The sequence below is a fragment of the Taudactylus pleione genome, unplaced genomic scaffold, assembly GCF_031769625.1.
Source record: "Taudactylus pleione unplaced genomic scaffold, aTauple2 ptg000436l, whole genome shotgun sequence".
Lineage (NCBI taxonomy): Eukaryota > Metazoa > Chordata > Amphibia > Anura > Myobatrachidae > Taudactylus > Taudactylus pleione.
The window spans coordinates 10,785,508-10,805,398 of NW_028284838.1; the positions used below are offsets into that span (position 1 = coordinate 10,785,508).

At 46.0% G+C, this 19,891-nt stretch overlaps 1 protein-coding gene across 1 annotated transcript in view; it reads right to left on the reverse strand.

The window, feature by feature from the left end:
- Positions 1 to 362: 362 nt before the first annotated feature.
- LOC148505856 (cilia- and flagella-associated protein 57-like) overlaps positions 363 to 19,891 on the reverse strand; it is a 73,577-nt gene continuing 54,048 nt past the window's right edge. Inside the window, exons 16-22 of the mRNA XM_088447657.1 lie at positions 19,337 to 19,495; positions 13,281 to 13,424; positions 12,887 to 13,003; positions 12,555 to 12,689; positions 4,397 to 4,540; positions 4,196 to 4,322; positions 363 to 571 (exon numbers count right to left, since the gene is read on the reverse strand). Coding sequence (XP_088303783.1) covers positions 363 to 571; positions 4,196 to 4,322; positions 4,397 to 4,540; positions 12,555 to 12,689; positions 12,887 to 13,003; positions 13,281 to 13,424; positions 19,337 to 19,495 — 1,035 coding nt within the window. The remainder of the gene's footprint in view (positions 572 to 4,195; positions 4,323 to 4,396; positions 4,541 to 12,554; positions 12,690 to 12,886; positions 13,004 to 13,280; positions 13,425 to 19,336; positions 19,496 to 19,891) is intronic.

The window sequence follows — 19,891 nt, forward strand, 5'->3', positions numbered from 1 at the left end:
TTTGTTCTTTTCCTTTCTCTCATTTGAGGACACAATAAATTAATCTTTATGGGCTACTTTCATTTACTATTTACTAAGCCTTGAATGGAGATAAAGTAAACGGAGATAAAGTTCCAGCCAATCAGCTCCTAACTGCATGTCACAGGCTGTGTTTTAAAAATGACAGGAGCTGTTTGGTTGGTACTTTATCTTCGTTCACTTTATCTCCATCCGAGGCTTTGTAAATAGACCCCATTTTTCTGTAACTGTTATAAAATGGCAATAATATGTAGCCAAAGCACTGATTATGATAGCAGAAGAATCACACATTGTGTAACACATATATGTAGACAAATAATTTTTATTGTTATAAAATATGTCATTTAGTTTGCTTTGAGCTTGGTATGTTCAGGCTGTAGGGGAAGTAATTTACCCCCAGAGTGTGGTCTTATTCCCACTGTGAGATCCTGTGATTGAATCAAGTCTCTTAAACGTTTGATTTCCAATTTCTGCAGTTGAATAATTTTCCCTACCTCCTCCTCACTGTTTAGCCGCTTAACTCCTGGGCATGGTTGGGCACTAATTGCAGACCCTGTGACAGAGAACAATGTAAAGTATTATAGTATTTCTGGCCTGTTATAGGCCTTCCATATTTATAGTTGTACGGGCATGTCATATATTCAGTGGCCACTACAATAGTTACGCCTGCATGGGAAGCAGTCGGCATCCCAGCATGCGGGATGCCAACGGTCTGAATACTGGCGCCGAAATCCCGACAGGTCGGAATCCCGGCACCAGTATCCCGACCGCCGCAATCTAGAAGGTAAGTATCAGGGTGTTAGGGGGAGCTTAGTGTTAGGTCACGGGGTTACGGTTAGGCACTAGGGGAAAGGTTAGGGTTAGCCACCGGGGAGGGAGGGTTAGGATTAGGGTGCAGGGAAGGGGAGCTTAGCTTTAGGCACCGGGGAGGGGCTGTTAGGTTTAGGGTGCAGGGAGGCGGAGGTTAGGCTTAGGCACTAGGGGGGTAGGTTAGGGTTAAGCACCAGGGGGGGGAGGGTTAGGGTGGGGGTAGGAAAATACTTACCATTATTCTCTATGGGTGTTGGGATTCTGGCTGTCGGAATGCAACTGTCGGTGTTCTGACCAGCGGCATCCTGACAGCCAGGATTTCATACCCATTTCGTCTGCACTGCAGCAGCAATCCTGAGTGCAGTTCCAGGCACCCTGCTAACCAGAAGAAAGGGTCTTAGGGTAATGAGGATGCCACCCACAGAGCCCGATGCTCTGAGCGGCGGCACCGATTGCACACTCCTAGTTACAGCCCTGCCCTTACTCTTATACTTCGATTAGATCATGGGTGAAGCAAACCTCACCACCGAAATACATGGGTGCTTACAACATAACTTTTTAAAAGGTGGGCATAGATGATGATGTGTTATACAGTGGCAATGGTGATGTAAATATTGGGCACCAAACCTTCTCTTGCAAAAATATAAAAAAGAGATATTAATCATTATGGTTGCTTAAAGCATATTTACATTTTACAATTTATGCAGGAGGAGAATGGCATTGGAACTGTAAGGTTTCTCAGAATGCCTGCCTTAGCCAAGCCTCCGCGTAGTGAATCTGCATCTGTCCATGCAGCTACTGGCTTCAGGATGCCTCACAAACGGGGCCGATACGCCCCCGTATTGTGAAAACGCTCTATCTCACCGCTCTGAAATGGCTCCAGTGTGTCTTTTCACAGTATGACCGGAGCCCAACCAGCGACTGGCTCCATCATATGTGCAAAAAAAGAAAGAAACATTGGCTACTTGGGGCCAAATCAGGATAGTGTCCGGGGCTGAATCAGAACCTTAGATACAAAGTCTGATTGGACCTGTAATAACCAGGCTGCCTAGTCACAGCACAATTCCCCCCACTCAAGTGAGCACTGCTGCACAGTCATATGTTTCTAGTCCTAGGACAGTCATAAAATGATTGCTGCTGGCATGCACGTTCTCTCAAACATGTAGAGGGGATCATCTATCTGGCAAATGGCTCTATCCCTCCTGATGAGCCCAACGGCCTTTTGCTATGACAGCACTGTAACAGGACCCTGTGCCGACCTCCCCCCGACCCTGTGATGTCATGGCATCATCAAGCAGAGTGGGGCACCATCAGCTGGATGAAACGACGCTCCAGGTGGTTCTACAGGTTGCAGGGTACATGCCCAGAAAGTCTTTTGAATGCTACGGGTAGCTCTGGCTACAGGCTGCCATTCCAGGCACCCAGCAAGCCATACTTACCTACTCTCTTGTAACGTCTGGGAGACTCCTGAATCTTGGGTGGAGTGGGTTGTCTGGGCAGTTTGATGTTGCCAGGAAAAGGTGCATTGTATAGCGTGGGTGTGGGGCCCAATGATGTGACAGTACCACTACGGACCTCGCACCACCCACTTGGCCGCACCATGCCCCCCATATCATTTCATACTGGTGGGACCTCTATCAGACACTTCCATGTAAGCCAAACAGCAGCTGCACATTATAGCAGCATGAATGTGCAGTCAGCAAATCTTCAGCAACTGAGTGATACTAGTAACATGCCGACATCATGTACCAAAATGTCAGAGGAATCCTGCCAGCAACTTTATGAATCCATGCTATGAAGAATTCATTCTCTTCTGGGACAAAGGGAGGGTCCTACCCAGTAAATTAAATGTGTACCTAATAAAGTGTGCACTGAGGGCCTGATTCAGTGCCGGTCGCTTTGACAGAGCGCTCGCTCTGAATCAGGGCCGGTCTACTTTTTTTTAGAACGGCCTCCTGGCCGCTCGCATAGCTGTGGGTGACCACCCACAGCTATAGCGAGCGGCCAGGAAGATGGTCGTGATGGTCAAGACCCTTGTGGTAGGGTCTCGTGGCTGCAAGCCCCAGAGAGATTTCGGCTCTAACAGAGCCGAAATCTCTCCCACTGACATCACTTGTGATGTCAGTGGGGCCGCCCCCAAATGGAGGCGTTCACATGGGAACGCCTCCATTTGGGCAGCCACTCCTCCGGCCCACCCACCAACGGAGGCGAGCTGTCACTCAACATCGACAGCTCGCCCCCTTTGTTGCGAGACCCGGAGCGACGGAGTGCCCGTCGCTATCCGGGTCTCGCGCATGCGCACTGCGCACTGGCCCACCATTGACCCGGTTGTGAGCGCACAGCGCTCGCGACCGGGTCTGAATCAGGCCCTGAGTGTATATTATTAGTGCAATACCTAACATAAACCAATAATAATGTAGTACAACAGGCATATATGTAAAATACAACAAAAAATCTACTGAATTGCAAAGGCCTATGGGGTCTATTTACTAAGCCCCTTGGATGGAGATAAAGTGAACAGAGATAAAGGAACTGATTCAGCACGGATCGCACCCACTAGCTGCAAAAATATGCTAATGAATGCAATCACACGGCAACCGCAGCACTATACCAAGATGCCCATCACTGTATAAAGTCTGCCCACTTCCCATAACATGTATCCGCAAGTCAGTGAAAACATCGATAACATCGGAACCATTTGCACAGTTGTGGTTGACCTGACCCTACCTCACAATCTGCTTAACTTTCTGTCACCATCTAGACCTCTGCCAGCGTGTACAATCACAGGGGCTTAATTATGCACGCCCCTGTAACGGCGTTCAACCGCACATGCACGCCTGGGTTCAGCCAACCACCCACCCTCTCCACCCCCAAACGGTCACTTCATGTCAGTTGCTGTGAAGACTCTGCGTGCTCGCTGCGATGGCTGGTTCGTGCACACGCACTGCAATGCATACGCATGCGCAGAATGCAAACATCGGCTGGCTGCATGCGATCGCAGCCGTACGATCCAAACTGAATAAGGCCCAAAGTACTAGCCAATCAGCTCCTAACTGCCATGTCATAGGCTGTGTTGGAAAAAAGATAATTAGGAGCTGATTGGCTGGTACTTTACCTCCTTCCACTTTATCTCCATCCAAGGCTTAGCAAATAGACTCCTATGAAACACATTAGGATAAATGAAATTGCAGATGGGCATGAATCGAACTATAAGATGCTATAAGAATTCATAAGGCGTTTAAAAGATTTCTATTCAAAGAACCGTGCATTCTACTGTGATACACCACTCTTCCAGTGTGAGAATAATCTGAATGAGGAACTCCGCTCCCTTCACACGCCAGAATGCTATGTGACATTCACTTGTTACCTTTTGGGTCTCTCTTCCTATTTTTTCTGTATAATCCAAGTTCTACCTCCAGGTCATGGACTTTTGTACGACTGACTTTCAGCTCGTGCCGATATTCATTAATTTCCTTAATCAATATTCCGTTTTCCTGCAGAAAACAAAGGTGACCGCTGTGTTTGTAGACACTAAATGTTTTCATATCACCCCAGTAACTGCACCTACCTGTATGAACCTCACGTTAGCCGAACGATGAATCTCTGTGTCCTTCAAAAGCTTCCTCTGCAATGTGCTCACATTGCGTTCCAGATGCCCCCGCTGCCGAGCATAGTCCTGCTGGATGTCAGCATCTATAGCAATCATTTCTACCTGAAAACACAGCATTTTGTGTTATATCATTAGACTGTATTTTAAAGCTGTGACTTTGTTTATTACAGGGATGTATCAGCTATGTAGACACATTGGCACAGGCCTGGTGCATACTTGGCGACCTTTGGGCTGCCCCCTCCAGGGGGCATGAAGCTGAGGAAGTAGGTGGTGCTGAGGACATGGTCATCTTGGCTCTGCCCCCGCTAGACAATGTAACAATTACTGGCATTGTAAAGCGTGGCCTAAATCATACATGCTTACCCTCATGGTTTTTCGCGGGAGGCTCCTGATTTTTCGGGTAACCCCCCGCACCCACGAAAGGGTAGGCATTTCTCCCGCAATCTTCCCACTTCCTAGTGAAGTGGGCAGAATTAGAATTTCCACGGCGATCGCAGGTGTCCGTGCAGGGGGTGGCGCTTAATGGTGCGATTCACTTTATTTGGCCTCGCCCCCTATTTAAATTTAAGCCAATCGCGGGCATTTTACTGCGAAAGGGGTGGGGTTTATTGACGCGATTCGTCAGGCCCCGCCCTGTCGTCACCCACCTGCCTCTTCTCCCAGGGCTTCTCACGGGGAAGAGACAGCAAAGGAAGGCAACTATGGCCTAAATAATGCGATTCACCGTGAATCACGTCATCAGCCACCTGTACTGTCCACTTCACTCGGGACGTGGTGGCCGGGGGAGGCTCCGGAAGATTTGGCTTCTCTTCTGGGCATCTGGGAACACCACCTGATTTTCGGGAGCATCCCAGCTGTTCCCGGAAGTGTAGGCAAGTATGATGTGAACCAGTCACACGCAATGCCAATATACATAAAGTTGAGCTTTTTTTGCTACTGCACATGCACGCAAATCCCTAAATAATCCTATGGCGCATTTGTTACACAGTGTGTATGCACATAGGACTGCTGCAGTTTTCAATGGTGAAACCAATGGTGGTGTCTAAAGCAGGCATGTCAAACTCAAAATACCAACCGGGACGAATATTCAAGGTCTTAAAGAGTGTGTGGGCTGCAACGAAAAAAAGTCTTATATGCAATTTTGAAAGGTTTGTTATCAATAAAAATCAATGCAGTGCCCCCTTTAGTAGTGCCCCTTATGCAATGCCCCCTGAATTTGTGCCCATTATGCAATGCCCTTTATGTAGTGCCCTAATAGTGCCCATTATGCAGTGCCCCAGTAATGTCCCTAATAGGGCCCCTTATGCAGTGTCCCCAGTAATGGCTCTAGTAGTGCCCCCAGTAATGCCCCTTATACAGAGCCCCCAGTAATGCCCCTTATGCAGTGCCTCCAGTAATGCCCCTTATGCAGAGCTCCCAGTAATGTCTCTAGTAGTGCCCCCAGTAATGACCCTAATGCAGAGCCCCAAGTAATGTCCCTAGTAGTGCCCCCAGTAATGCCCCTAATGCAGAGCCCCCAATAATGCCCCTAATACAGAGCCCCCAGTAATGCCCCTTATGCAGAGCCCCCAGTATTGCCCCTTATGTAGAGCCCCCAGTAATGTCCCTTATGCAGAGCCCCCAGTAATGCCCCTTATGCAGAGCCCCCAGTAATGTCCCTAGTAGTGCCCCCAGTAATGCCCCTCATGCAGAGCCCCCAGTAATGTCCCTAGTAGTGCCACCAGTAATACCCCTTATGCAGAGCCCCCAGTAATGCCCCTTATGCAGAGCCCCAGTAATGTCCCTAGTAGTGCCCCCAGTAATGCCCCTTATGCAGAGCCCCCAGTAATGCCCCTTATGCAGAGCCCCCAGTAATGTCCCTAGTAGTGCCCCCAGTAATGCCCCTCATGCAGAGCCCCCAGTAATGTCCCTAGTAGTGCCACCAGTAATACCCCTTATGCAGAGCCCCCAGTAATGCCCCTTATGCAGAGCCCCAGTAATGTCCCTAGTAGTGCCCCCAGTAATGCCCCTTATGCAGAGCCCCCAGTAATGCCCCTTATGCAGAGCCCCCAGTAATGTCCCTAGTAGTGCCCCCAGTAATGCCCTAATGCAGAGCCCCCAGTAATGTCCCTAGGAGTGTCCCCAGTAATGTCCCTATTAATGCCCCTCATGTTGTGCCCCGAGTAATGCCCCTTATGCTGTGCCCCCTCCCAGTATAGAAAAGGCCCCACTCACCTGTGAAGTACTTACCTTTCTTCACGATGGCCGCTGGGCACTGCTCCAGTCCCCGCCGTCTTCACTCGCACGGTCCAGCATACATGCTGCCACTGATTGGATCTAATTAGATCCAGAGCGGCAGGCGCAGGCTTTTCTCGTCGCGGGTGATGTCATGACGTCACCCGCGCTGCATCACTGGGAACGCTGGCCTCTGAAGCGATTAGAGGCGTCTGATCGCTTCTGAGACCAGCGTTGCCAGATTTAACTAAAGTAAACACTGCCCGATCGGAGCTCAGCTCCGATCGTGGCAGGGGTGTGGGTCGCATATAATATATATGTGAGCCCTAACATGCCTGGTCTAAAGCATACTTGCCTACTTTTGAAAAAGCTTTTCAGGGAGACTGTGAAAGTAACACCTATGAGCGCGGCGATACAGTGGGCGTGTACTGCTACATCTGAGAGGCGTGCCATAAAATAAACTTACATCCAAATGTAAATGTGCCCCAAAGCAGTTAGTAAGATCTACTTGTTGATGAAAACACACTGATATGTTTCAGAAAATGCATGTAGGGATCAGTGTGCCTTATAAGTTATAACCAATGCAGGGAAATGATACTAATGATCCCATTTGAAGGTAAATATCTCTATTTTTTTTACTGTAACAGCTTCATAATGGGGGTAATGTACAATTAGAGAGATTACTAGACTCTTCAGGGAGACAGGGAGATTTCTTATGACATCTCTCCCATAGTGCCCGTGGGGGAAGCCGGAGTTCAGGAAAGAACTCCAGCCTCCGGCTACTGCGGTGCTGCAAGGAAGGAGCCGGGTACCCGCTGGTAATAAAATCTCAGCGGGTGTCCGGCTTGGAGCCTCCCTGTTGAGCCGGGCTGGAGGACACGTGCACCTCCAGCCCCCCCCTAGTTGCGGTCTAAACCAAACCCCCCTGCGCCGCGGCTCATAATTACCTGCCTCCGGTCTCTTACGTTCGGGAAGTCGGCTGTCGGGATTCTGACGCCGGTTTCCTGATTCGTGTAGAGATAGCGGCATCGGCATTTTGCCCTGCGGGCGGGATGCCGGCGTCGGTATATCGACCGTCGCCATCTCATCCACCGGGTTCTTCACTACATCCCTACAGGGATGTATGTGTCATATACACATATAGGTACAGGCCTAGGGCAGCAATGTGTAAGGAGCAGTAGAAAAGTTATTACAGGGATGTATGTTCAGGGATGTTCAGGGATGGACGTTCCTCTGCTTTAATCGCACGCGCTTCTGGAAAGGGGGCGTGTCCTTGTGGAACACCCCCAATTCATCACACTTATGAAGGTGCCGGGCTTCCCCCAAGCTCTCCCCTCGTGGCGAATAATTGCCATGTGCAGTAATGCGCCTTACACAGTATGTCTTACACAGTAATACCCTGTATAACACATTATGCCATACGCAGTAATGCCCTGTATAACACATTATGCCATACGCAGTAATGCCCTGTATAACACATTATGCCATACGCAGTAATGCCCTGTATAACACATTATGCCATACGCAGTAATGCCCTGTATAACACATTATGCCATACGCAGTAATGTCCTGTATAACACATTAAGCCACACGCAGTAATGCCCTGTATAACACATTATGCCATACGCAGCGATGCCCTGTATAACACATTATGCCACACACAGTAATACCCTTTATAACACATTATGCCACACGCAGTAATGCCCTGTATAACACATTATGCCATACGCAGTGATGCCCTGTATAACACATTATGCCATATGCAGTAATTCCCTGTATAACACATTATGCCACATGCAGTAATGGCTTTTATAACACATTATGCCACACACAGTAATGCCCTGTATAACACATTATGCCATACGCAGAAATAACCTGTATAACACATTATGCCACACGCAGTAATGCCCTGTATAATACATTATGCCACAAACAGTAATGCCCTTTATAATACAGTATCCCAAAATCAAATTACGCCACATATTAGTCCCTTATTCATGTTATGACACACAGTGGTGCCCCTTTTACACAATGTCCAAATTAGTGCCCCTTATACACAAGGCCCACAGTACTGAGTAGTAGTGCCCCTAATACAATGCCCACAGTAGTGGTGCCCATTATAGAATGCTCACAGCAGTGGTGCCCCTCACACAATGGCCCCGGTAGTGGTGCCCCTATGCAGTGCCCTCAGTAGTGCCCGCATTGGTAATGCCCATAGTGTTAATGCCCCTATTGGTAAAGTCTCCTATAGTAGTGCCCCCATTGGTAATGCCCCCAATAGTAGTGCCCACAGTAGTAGTGCCCCCTATAGTAGTGCCCACATTAGTAGTGCCCCCAGTAACAATGCCCCCTATAGTAGTGCCCACAGTAGGAATGCCCCCTATAGTAGTGCCCCCAGTAGTAATGCCCCCTATAGTAGTGCCCACAGTTGTAATGCCCCCATTAGTGCCCCCTATAGTAGTGCCCCCAGTAGTAATGCCCCCTTATAGACATGCCCCCAGTAGTAATGCCCCCTATAGTAGTAATGCCCCCTTATAGACATGCCCCCAGTAGTAATGCCCCCTTATAGACATGCCCCCAGTATTAATGCCCCTTTATAGACATGCCCCCAGTAGTAATGCCCCCTTATAGACATGCCCCCAGTAGTAATGCCCCCTTATAGACATGCCCCCTTATAGACATGCCCCCAGTATTAATGCCCCTTTATAGACATGCCCCCAGTAGTAATGCCCCTATAGTAGTAATGCCCCCTTATAGACATGCCCCAGTAGTAATGCCCCCTTATAGACATGCCCCCAGTAGTAATGCCCCCTTATAGACATGCCCCCAGTAGTAATGCCCCCTTATAGACATGCCCCCAGTAGTAATGCCCCCTTATAGACATGCCCCCTTATAGACATGCCCCCAGTATTAATGCCCCTTTATAGACATGCCCCCAGTAGTACCTTATAGACATGCCCCCAGTACTAATGCCCCCTTATAGACATGCCCCCAGTACTAATGCCCCCTTATAGACATGCCCCCAGTAGTAATGCCCCCTTATAGACATGCCCCCAGTAGTAATGCCCCAATGCCTCCCTTCTGAACAATAAAAAAATAAAAATACAAACACAATACTTACCTTAGGCCCCGCTCCTGCATCTGCTGCCATCCGGTCTGACCGCGGCTCCACCACGGATGTATGGGAAAGACATCATGACATAACTCTCATTTAATATTTGCAGTGTATTCCCTAAAAATACACATTATCGGGAGATACCCACAAATATTAAATATACTTAATATTTGTGGGTATCTCCCGATAATGTGTATTTTTAGGGAATACACTGCAAATATTAAATGATAAATGGAACCTATAGACATATAACCACAGGCACTGAATAAGGAGCAGCAGAGATATTATTATAGGGATGTATCTACCATATAGACATCTGGCACAGGCCTAGGGCAGCAATGTGTAAGGACAGAGCAGAGATGTTATTACAGGGAAGTATCTATCACATATAGGGTCCTATTCACCATTGAAGCTGCATTACTTACCTGTTCCCCGTCATCCCGGCAATGCATGCGTGACCTCGGGTCACGCATGCGCAAAGTCGCCGGGAGGGAGTGAGGAGGCGGCAGAGGGATCCGCTCGGATCCCTCTTCGTATCCCCGGAACTCCTTCCCATTGGAAGGAGTGGGGATCCGAGAACAAGCGTCGTCTGAAGATGGCACTTGTTCTCAGCAGCAAACTCTGAAAACTTTCAGTTTTAGGAGTTTGCTGAATACCGGGGGGGTCCCGGAACTTAAAAATGCACATGGTTACTGGGCCATTTATCAGTTGGCGAATATGCCCCATAGGCACAGGCCTAGGGCAGCAATGTGTAAAGGGCAGCAATGAATAAAGAGCAGCAGAGAAGTTATTGCAGGGATCTATCTACCATATAGACATATAACCACAGGCAGAGCAGCAGAGAATTTATTACAGGGATGTATCTACAGTATAGACATAGAGCAACGCTGTTCAGGTTGCTGCTGCCACTGTAACATGAAGTGCTTTATATAATTGAGGTATATGTGTCCAAAATGTAAGTAATGGAAATACCCAGGGCCGTAACTAGGGTAGTGAGACCAGTGCCATGGCACAGGGCACTGCAGGGCAGGGGGCGCTGTTTGGGCCTGTCAATTTCCTGTTTATTATCATTCTCACTTGTAGCTTCCTCTTCTTTTATCCCCAGCATCTCCTGGCCTCTCCTTTCTCTTCCCTGACCCTTCCCCATGAGGCCATGGCCCTTTTACAGGTGCACTATCTTATGTCCTTATTTGAAATATATGGGAGGGGGGGGTCAATGCTCTTTCTGGCACAGGGCACCAAAAAGTCTAGTTACGTCTCTGGAAATACCTTCACTTTACTCATCTATATAATTAATAAATCTGTTTTTACCATGAGATTAGTCTATAGAATGTAAAATGTTACTACATATGCCATCTTTTTGACACCCTGTGCTGAGCTTTGAACTGGTGCCCTGACACTCAGTGCTGCCCTCACACTCACCTTTAGTCCACCTAGTATATTTACAGTCTACATGGTATTTAGGGACATAGGACATTCCAGAAAGCATATGGTACCACAGGTCCATGTGTCATTATATAGGATGTCACAGAAGACATATAAATAAATAACACATTACATTTGAAACATTCCTGTAGATAAGTTAAAGTGGAAGAATGGAAAGTAACGCTGGGGATTCTCCAGTTGGTTTGTGATAGATAATGGCTGTAGGTAGGATATATGGATTTCTTGCTGACTAGCTCATAGACCCATGCACCACGTCAGCAACCTACGTGTGGCACTGGGAAGGCATTACTAATACTAAGGGCTCTATTTACTACAATCCACATTTGTAATGTAGGCAATATCACAGGAATTGACTAAAAAATACCTTGCAGGGACAGAGCTTGCGATAAAGCTCTGTCCCTGCGAATCCCCTCCGCACACTTATCACAGTATTTTCGCAAAAAATACTGTGACAAGTGCTCGCGCATGCACCGACCTGCCGCCGCTGTTACCCCCCCCGGCGCTAAGCCCCACACCCGGCGCTAAGCCCCACCCCCGTGACCGTGGAACCCCTCCGCGACCCCCCCTCCCTTAATTGCACTTGCCTGCATGATCCGGGCTCCAGTTATGTCCTCCATGACTCCGGTCAGCTGGTCTCCCATACTGCACTGGGACCCGGTCACCTGATGACCGGGCCGCAGTGCAGTATGGGAGACCAGCTGACCGGAGGGAGGACATCACCGGAGCCCCGAACTCTGGTCCCTGGACTCAGGTAAGTTAATTTTTTTCTTGACTATTTTTTTTTATTTCTTTTTGCAGTGTATCAGCGTGTGGTCTGTTTAAACCACACAGCTGATCACTGAAGCTGGCTACGGGCTCGGCTCTGCACGTTAGAGCAGAGCAGGAGTCCGGTAACCAGGGGAGACCCTGGATAACGCCACCTCCAGAAGGCGTTATTATCACAGGGCCTCTACAGGTATTTTTTTCACAATTTATTTTTAGTAACTTGCACATAGCTCGCATTTCACATTACAATTATGGTAAATGCGATCTGCTTACTAAAAATAAGTGATACTCAGGGGTTGGAGTAGAATTTTACGAATCGCCCAGTAGAAACTCTAGGTGAAACTAAAATAATGTGAAAAGGGTGTGAAAACACCCTTTTTCACTTTATTTTAGTAAAAATAATGATAATAAATAGAGCCCTAAATGAGTGGCTATCCATGTTTGTCTAATGGTAGTACCAGCCCTGTGCCCCAGACTTTTATGGCCTCCAGACGAGTTCAGGTCTCGGTAATGTTACTTATTGTCTCAGTTGTTTAGAATCCTACCCATAAAGGAGTCCTACAAATAAGGACTTACAGCATCACCATCCTGCGCGTATTTTGAGTACAACTTCCGGACGGCGCTCTTCAGCTTTTTATGTTCTTGGATAAATCCAACACAATGATGCAGATCAACCTTGAAACGTTTAATGATAGTTTCAATATTGCGAACCTGCAGAGAGAAATGAATGAGTTTTACTTCTACAACAAATTTAAACTGATGGAAATTTCAATACAGAAACAGATGTAATTTGCACAGTTTGATGTATGTGATGTGTTAGTTTTTATTGCTGTGGATTCTAGGAGTATCCGGTAATGTTTCATCTTCAGTGTATCCCTGGCTCTTGCCGTGTGTAGACTCCAGCTAACCTTCTGTCTCTCCTTGTGCACCTCCCGGTGTTCTGCATTCAGTTTCTGTTTCAGTTCTGTGATGTTCAAATCCAGCTGCATATTCTGTTTGTGGAAATGCTCCAACTCTGTTTCCATCTAGTGGTACAATTTGGAGTCCTTTGTTATTGGTAGGTAAGCTCAGATATATAGGCAGAAAACCAAGTTAGAAAATTAGAAAATACAGAAAAACATATGTAAAAACAGGTAAGTCAAGCACAACTCAGCTCAAACGGCCGTTACTCCGCAATGTAATATATGTTTATACCATATACTAATACTAGAACACTAGAAGAAATAAAATAAAATAATTGTATGGGAACTAATAAAGCTTGATTTGATTTGTTTGAGTAGGACACCCGGACAGAATAGTCACCTCCTGGATCTGCTCCTTCATTTGATTGATCTCGTTTTCCCGAGGCCCATCTTGCTTTTTCAGGTCCTTGATTTTATTAGCCAGAATAAACTTGCACTTCTCCAACTCTTGGTTCCTCTTATTTAGGTCATCAATTCTCTTCTCCTGAACCAGAAATGAGAAATTGGTGAAGAACTTGGAGAAAGACTTAATATTTCCACCATAATGCTACTATGTACCACTACCGCTAGAATTTAGAAGATGATTATTATTCAGACATACTACTGACCACATCTACTGCTTATACAGAGCTATCATGGAAGAGAAGTCTTATGGAGCATACACACGGTCAGATTTGTCAGATGAACGATTGAACGATCTGAACGATTTGATGAATGATTTAACCAATGATTTGAACGATTTGAACTATGAACGATTTTTGACTGCATTAAAATAAATGGAATCGTCCAAATCTGACTGCAAACACATTAGATGTCAGATATCGTTATCTGACCATCGGGAACGCGCATCGTTCATCATTCATCATCAGACATGTCAGATATGTCAGATTTTCCATCAGATATGAACGATTGAATGATTTTTTAAATCGTTATCGTTCAGATCTGAAGTAAAATCTGACCTTGTGTATGCACCATTAGGGCCAATAGCAGAGCCTGTAACAAATTGGATGTAATTTACTCAAAAATAAAGCTGCACATAAAAACCATGCAATTACTACCAGTGGAGGGTGCAAGGGGTGTACTTGCTATGGGACCCGCCGGCCCAGCAAGCAACTCCCTCCACCGTGCAGCCTTTCTACCCCCCACTGTTTATTAAAACTCTGCGGCAGTTAAGCAGGCGGCTGTGCCGGGTGGCAGTGGGGGAGGGTTACTCACACACACTTGGCCCCTCCCAGCCTTAAAGAAAGGGCAGGCGGGCAGGAGGCTGGGTCAGTTCCCCTCGGAGCCCAATAGTCGGCTAGTGGTGATCGGGGGGGGGGAAATGAGGACACGTCGGACTTCCCTCCCCGGGCTTAAAGAAAGGGTCAGCGGGCGGGCGGGATAGAGGGAGCCCCGGCTGGTTCCCCATGGGGCAGGTCCCACCCCTGGACTTAAGAGTCTACTGACTCACCTCGCCAGATGGGGGATAGAGGAATCCCGGCGGCCGTAGGCCGGCCCGATACTCCAACTATACAGGCGTGTGGAGCGCCATCCGGCAGAGAGCTGATTAGCTGCCAGGCCACAATTCAGTCCCCGCTGGCCCACAGACAGAGAGAGGACCCCTAGCTGTTCCGTCACCCTACCTGCTGACCCACCTGGCCTGCTACCCAACCAGGACCACTCAGGGCTACCCCTCCCTCTGCTCACCCAGACCCACCAAGGAGTGAGTAATATATACACATATAGATATATAAGTACATTTAATATATATATATATATATATATATATACACATATATATATATATATATATATGTAAAGAAAAGATGGGCACTCATATATATATATATATATATATACACATACATATACACAGTATATATATATATATATATATATATATATATATACAGACATACAGTCAGGTGCACAAATATTGGGACATTGACAGAATTTTCATATTTTGGCCTCTATTCACCACCACAATGGCTTTGAAATGAAACAAACAAGATGTGCTTTAACTGCAGACTTTCAGATTTAATTTGAGGGTAATTACATCCAAATCAGGTGAACGGTGTAAGAATTACAACGGTTTCTATATGTGCCTCCCACTTTTTAAGGGGCCAAAAGTAATGGGACAAACTAAACAATCCTAAATCTAACTTTCACTTTTTAATACTTTGTTGCAAATCCTTTGCAGGCAATTAGAGCCTGAAGGCTGGAATGCATAGACATCACCAGACGCTGGGTTTCATCCCTGGTGATGCTCTGCCAGGCCTCTACTGCAAATGTCTTCAGTTCCTGCTTGTTCTTGGGGCATTTTCCCTTCAGTTTTGTCTTCATCAAGTGAAATGCATGCTCATTTGGATTCAGGTCAGGGGATTGACTTGGCCATTGCATAACACTCCACTTTTTAGCCTTAAAAAACTCTTTGGTTGCTTTTGCAGTATGCTTCGGGTCATTGTACATCTGCACTGTGAAGCGCCGTCCAATGAGTTCTGAAGCATTTGACTGAATGTGAGCATATAATATTGCCCGAAACACTTCAGAATTCATTCTGCTGCTTTTGTCAGCAGTCACATCATCAATAAATACAAGGGAACCAGTTCCATTGGCAGCCATACATGCCCACACCATAACACTACCACCACCATGCTTCACTGATGAGGTGGTATGTTTTGGATCATGAGCAGTTCCTTTCCTTCTCCATACTCTTCTCTTCCCATCACTCTGGTACAAGTTCATCTTTGTCTCATCTGTCCATAGGATGTTGTTCCAGAACTGTAATGGCTTTTTTAGATGTTGTTTGGCAAACTCTAATCTGGTCTTCCTGTTTTTGAGGCTCACCAATGGTTTACATCCTGTGGTGAACCCTCTATATTCACTCTTGTGAAGTCTACTCTTGATTGTTGACTTTGACACATATACACCTACCTCCTGGAGAGTGTTCTTGATTTGGCCAACTGTTGTGAAGGGGTTTTTCTTCACCAGGGAAATAATTCTTCTGTCATGCACCACAGTTGTTTTCCGTGGTCTTTCGGGGCTTTTGGTGTTGCTGAGCTCTCCGGTGCGTTCTTTCTTTGAATGTTCCAAGCAGTTGTTTTGGCCACACCTAATGTTTTTGCTATCTCTCTGATGGGTTTGTTTTGATTTTTCAGCCTAATGATGGCTTGCTTCACTGATAGTGACAGCTCTTTGGATATCATATTGAGAGTCGACAGCAACTGATTCCAAATGCAAATGTCACACCTAGAATCAACTCCAGACCTTTTACCTGCTTAATTGATAATGAAATAACGAGGGAATAGCCCACACCTGTCCATGAAATAGCTTTTGAGTTGATAGTCCCATTACTTTTGGCCCCTTAAAAAGTGGGAGGCACATATAGAAACCGTTGTAATTCCTACACCGTTCACCTGATTTGGATGTAATTACCCTCAAATTAAATCTGAAAGTCTGCAGTTAAAGCACATCTTGTTTGTTTCATTTCAAAGCCATTGTGGTGGTGAATAGAGGCCAAAATCTGAAAATTCTGTCAATGTCCCAATATTTATGGACCTGACTGTATATATATATATATATATATATATATATATAAATCTGTGTATATGTATGTATATATATATATATATAATGTGTGTGTATGCTGTTTGCTTTTTTATGTCCTAACGAAAATTCTGTAATTGAATTGAAACGTTGACGAGCAACGGCTCCGTGTTATTCTTTTGCATATTTACTCTGAGTGCCACCTAATATTTTCTGGATTATGTATATATATATATATATATATATATATATATATAATGTATGTATGTGCAGTATGTATATACAATACATATGGGATGTAATCGGCATCCCAACGGTTAGGATACCCACACTGCTGTAGACCCGAGTCGGTGGGGGGCCCTTCACAATATTGCTATGGGGCCCACAAAGTTCTAGTTACGCCCCTGATTACTACTTACACCCATACTGTATACTGAGGTGTATGCATCGCAACATACAAGCAGTTTGGCTCCACTAGCACATGCGCCTGATAGACACCAGGCATACGTCACAAAGTTATCCCTATGTTTTTATTCAGTTGTTTTACTTGCATTCCCATTTATAAAACTGAAAACATCTCTCTTCTACATCAGAAACAACACCCGTCCAAAACCATTTGCTAAAATAGACACACAAAAGCAAAATCTCTGCTTGAGCAATGTAGAAAGCCTTAGGGCTCTATTTATTAACATTATTTTGACTAAAATAAAGTGAAAAAGGGTTTTTTTCACACCCTTTTCACATTATTTTAGTATCACCTATAGTTATTACAGGGCAATTGGAGTAGAATTTGTAAAATTCTACTCCAACCCCTAAGTATCACTTATTTTTAGTAAAGCAGATCGCATTTCCCATAATTGTAATGTGAAATGTGATCCGACCAGAGTTACTAAAAATAAAATGTGAAAAAATATCGGGGAAAGCCCTGTGATAATAACGCCACCTGGAGGTGGCGTTATCCAGGGTATCCCCCGGTTACCGGCCTCCTACTCTGCTCTAACGGAGAGAGCAGAGCCGGGAGTCGGTCCCAGTAATCAGCTGTGTGGTCTAAACAGACCGCAAGCTGATTACTGTAAAAAAAAAAGAAAAAAAAAATAGTAGAAAAAAAAATGTACTTACCTGACTCCAGGGACCGGTGATCGGGCCTCCGGTGATGACTCCTCTCCGGTCAGCTGGTCTCCCATAGTGCACTGCTGCCCGGTCATCAGGTGATCGGGCCCCAGTGCAGTATGGGAGATCACCTGACCGGAGGAATGGAGAACATCACCGGAGGCCCAGAGCATGCAGGTAAGTGTAATTAAGGGAGAGGGGGGTCGTGGGGGGGTCCGTGATCGCGGGGACGGGGCTTAGCGCCGGGGGCGGGGCTTAGCGCCAGGGGGGGGTAGCAGCGGCGACCGGTCGGTGCATGCGCGGGCACTTAATCACAGTATTTTTTGCGAAAATACCGTGATAAGGCTCCGAAGGGGATTTGCAGGGACAGAACTTTATCGCAAGCTCTGTCCCTGTAAAGGATTTGTAGTAAATCTCTGTGATATTGCCTGAATTCGCAATGCGACTTCACTCGGTAATATCACACTACAATCTGCATTCAATATGCGGATGGTAGTAAATAGAGCCCTTAGAATCAGAAGTATTTATAATCAGCTAATCACAAACAGTTGGCTAGTACTGGTGACCATCATCATTGATATTAGCTTCTAGAATGCCTGTTAAGTAGAAGTAGGCATAAGTGACAGGAGGGGAGGATGTACTAAGCCTTGGAAAGTGATAAAGTGAAGAGTGATAAAGTACCAGCTAATCAGCTCCTAACTGTCATGTTACAGGCTGTGATTGAAAATGTCAGTTAGGAGTTGACTGGTTGGTACTTTATCACTTTCCACTTTATAAGGCTTAGCACATCCAGAATCGCGCAAATCTGCATGGGCGAATATGCACACTCGCATGCTGCACAAACTGGCATAATACTCACTGTGCACCAGGCCCTTACCAATAGTAGCTGTTTCCACTTTCCAGTCATTCAAATAACCTGATAATGTCACTCCCACCATTTATCTTAATGGAAAGTATTGCGATCAGCACATATGATGGATAAACTGATCATCTGATTGATTCTGATCCTGACATCATCTGGCACTAATGCCTGTTATCTGCCTGAGCTTCCCAACCAACCTTAAGGACGGGTGTCAGCTTCTTGTAGTATCTGTATTAATCTCCAGGATACTTTATATTCCTATAGACACAAAGGACCTGATTCAGAGATGCACGATTTTGTATTTTGTCGCATCGCGTCTGCCTCTTTATGCTGATGCAGGAGCCAATGGTATTCGTACAGAGACGCCCATCAGCTGTGGTGCTAATCTGCTGCTGAGCGTATTAAGATGCACAGACGTTCGCACCATTGTACATTGCACCAGCCCTATAGAGGCGCAGAATCTTTGTCTGAACATGTAAGCTGGTGTCACTGCAGCGGCATCATAAGACACAATCGCTGACCGTGACAGGCCCGTGTTTGGCAAGCTGCCCCCTGTTACCACCCAGAAATACCCACCAAAATTGCCTCTCTCTGCATCCAAATTTGTCCTGTGGATCCCAGCAATAACCATCGGGATGCATGCGCAGTGTGACTCAGACAATTAGCAGACTGAAAGCATTGGCCGTTTGCGTGCGCATCAACATTACGAGCACCTCTGAATCAGACCCCAAATTACCAAACCAGCACGAGGACCACATACATTTTTGGACCTTAAAACTGCAGTAGCTGGTACAGATACACCAGACAGCATAGCGATGGATGAAAAGATCTTTGCATACATTTCAAGCATTTTAGTCCAGGAAGATGTGATATCGCCCTGACTAGGTCCCTGTTCTCACCTTGTCTTGTATCGTTTCATCCCGCCCCTGAATGTCTCTCTTCAGCCCCTGGATGACCGTCTCCAGAGATTTGATAACATCCTGCAACTTCTGCTGCTCCATATTCATCCTCTCAATATCTGTAGCACGTTCCTCAATTCCTTTCTGTAGACTACTGAACTGTGTAGGGAACAGCATTAGCAGAGACTCACATTCACATTTTTGTTCAATGGCTTTTAATTTTTCTTTATTCTTTAAATGATTCCAGTTTATTATAACATATATGTACAGTATGTGTATATATACACTATATAGACAAAAGTGATTGGACACAGCATGTGGTACGTTTTTCCATTCCGCCTTAAGTACAGTGACCAACTGTGACACTGAAGAAGGTAGAGTCAGCCTAGAACACACCCATTGCTCCAATTAGTACTGGAGGTTCTCAGTGGGGTTAAGATCTGGACAATGAGCTGGCCAGTCCATCCTGGTTGCCACATTTTCTGTATACCAGAGCATCGCCCTGGAAACATGACAGGTGGCATTGTCGTCCTGATAAAAGCATTAGTTTCCATA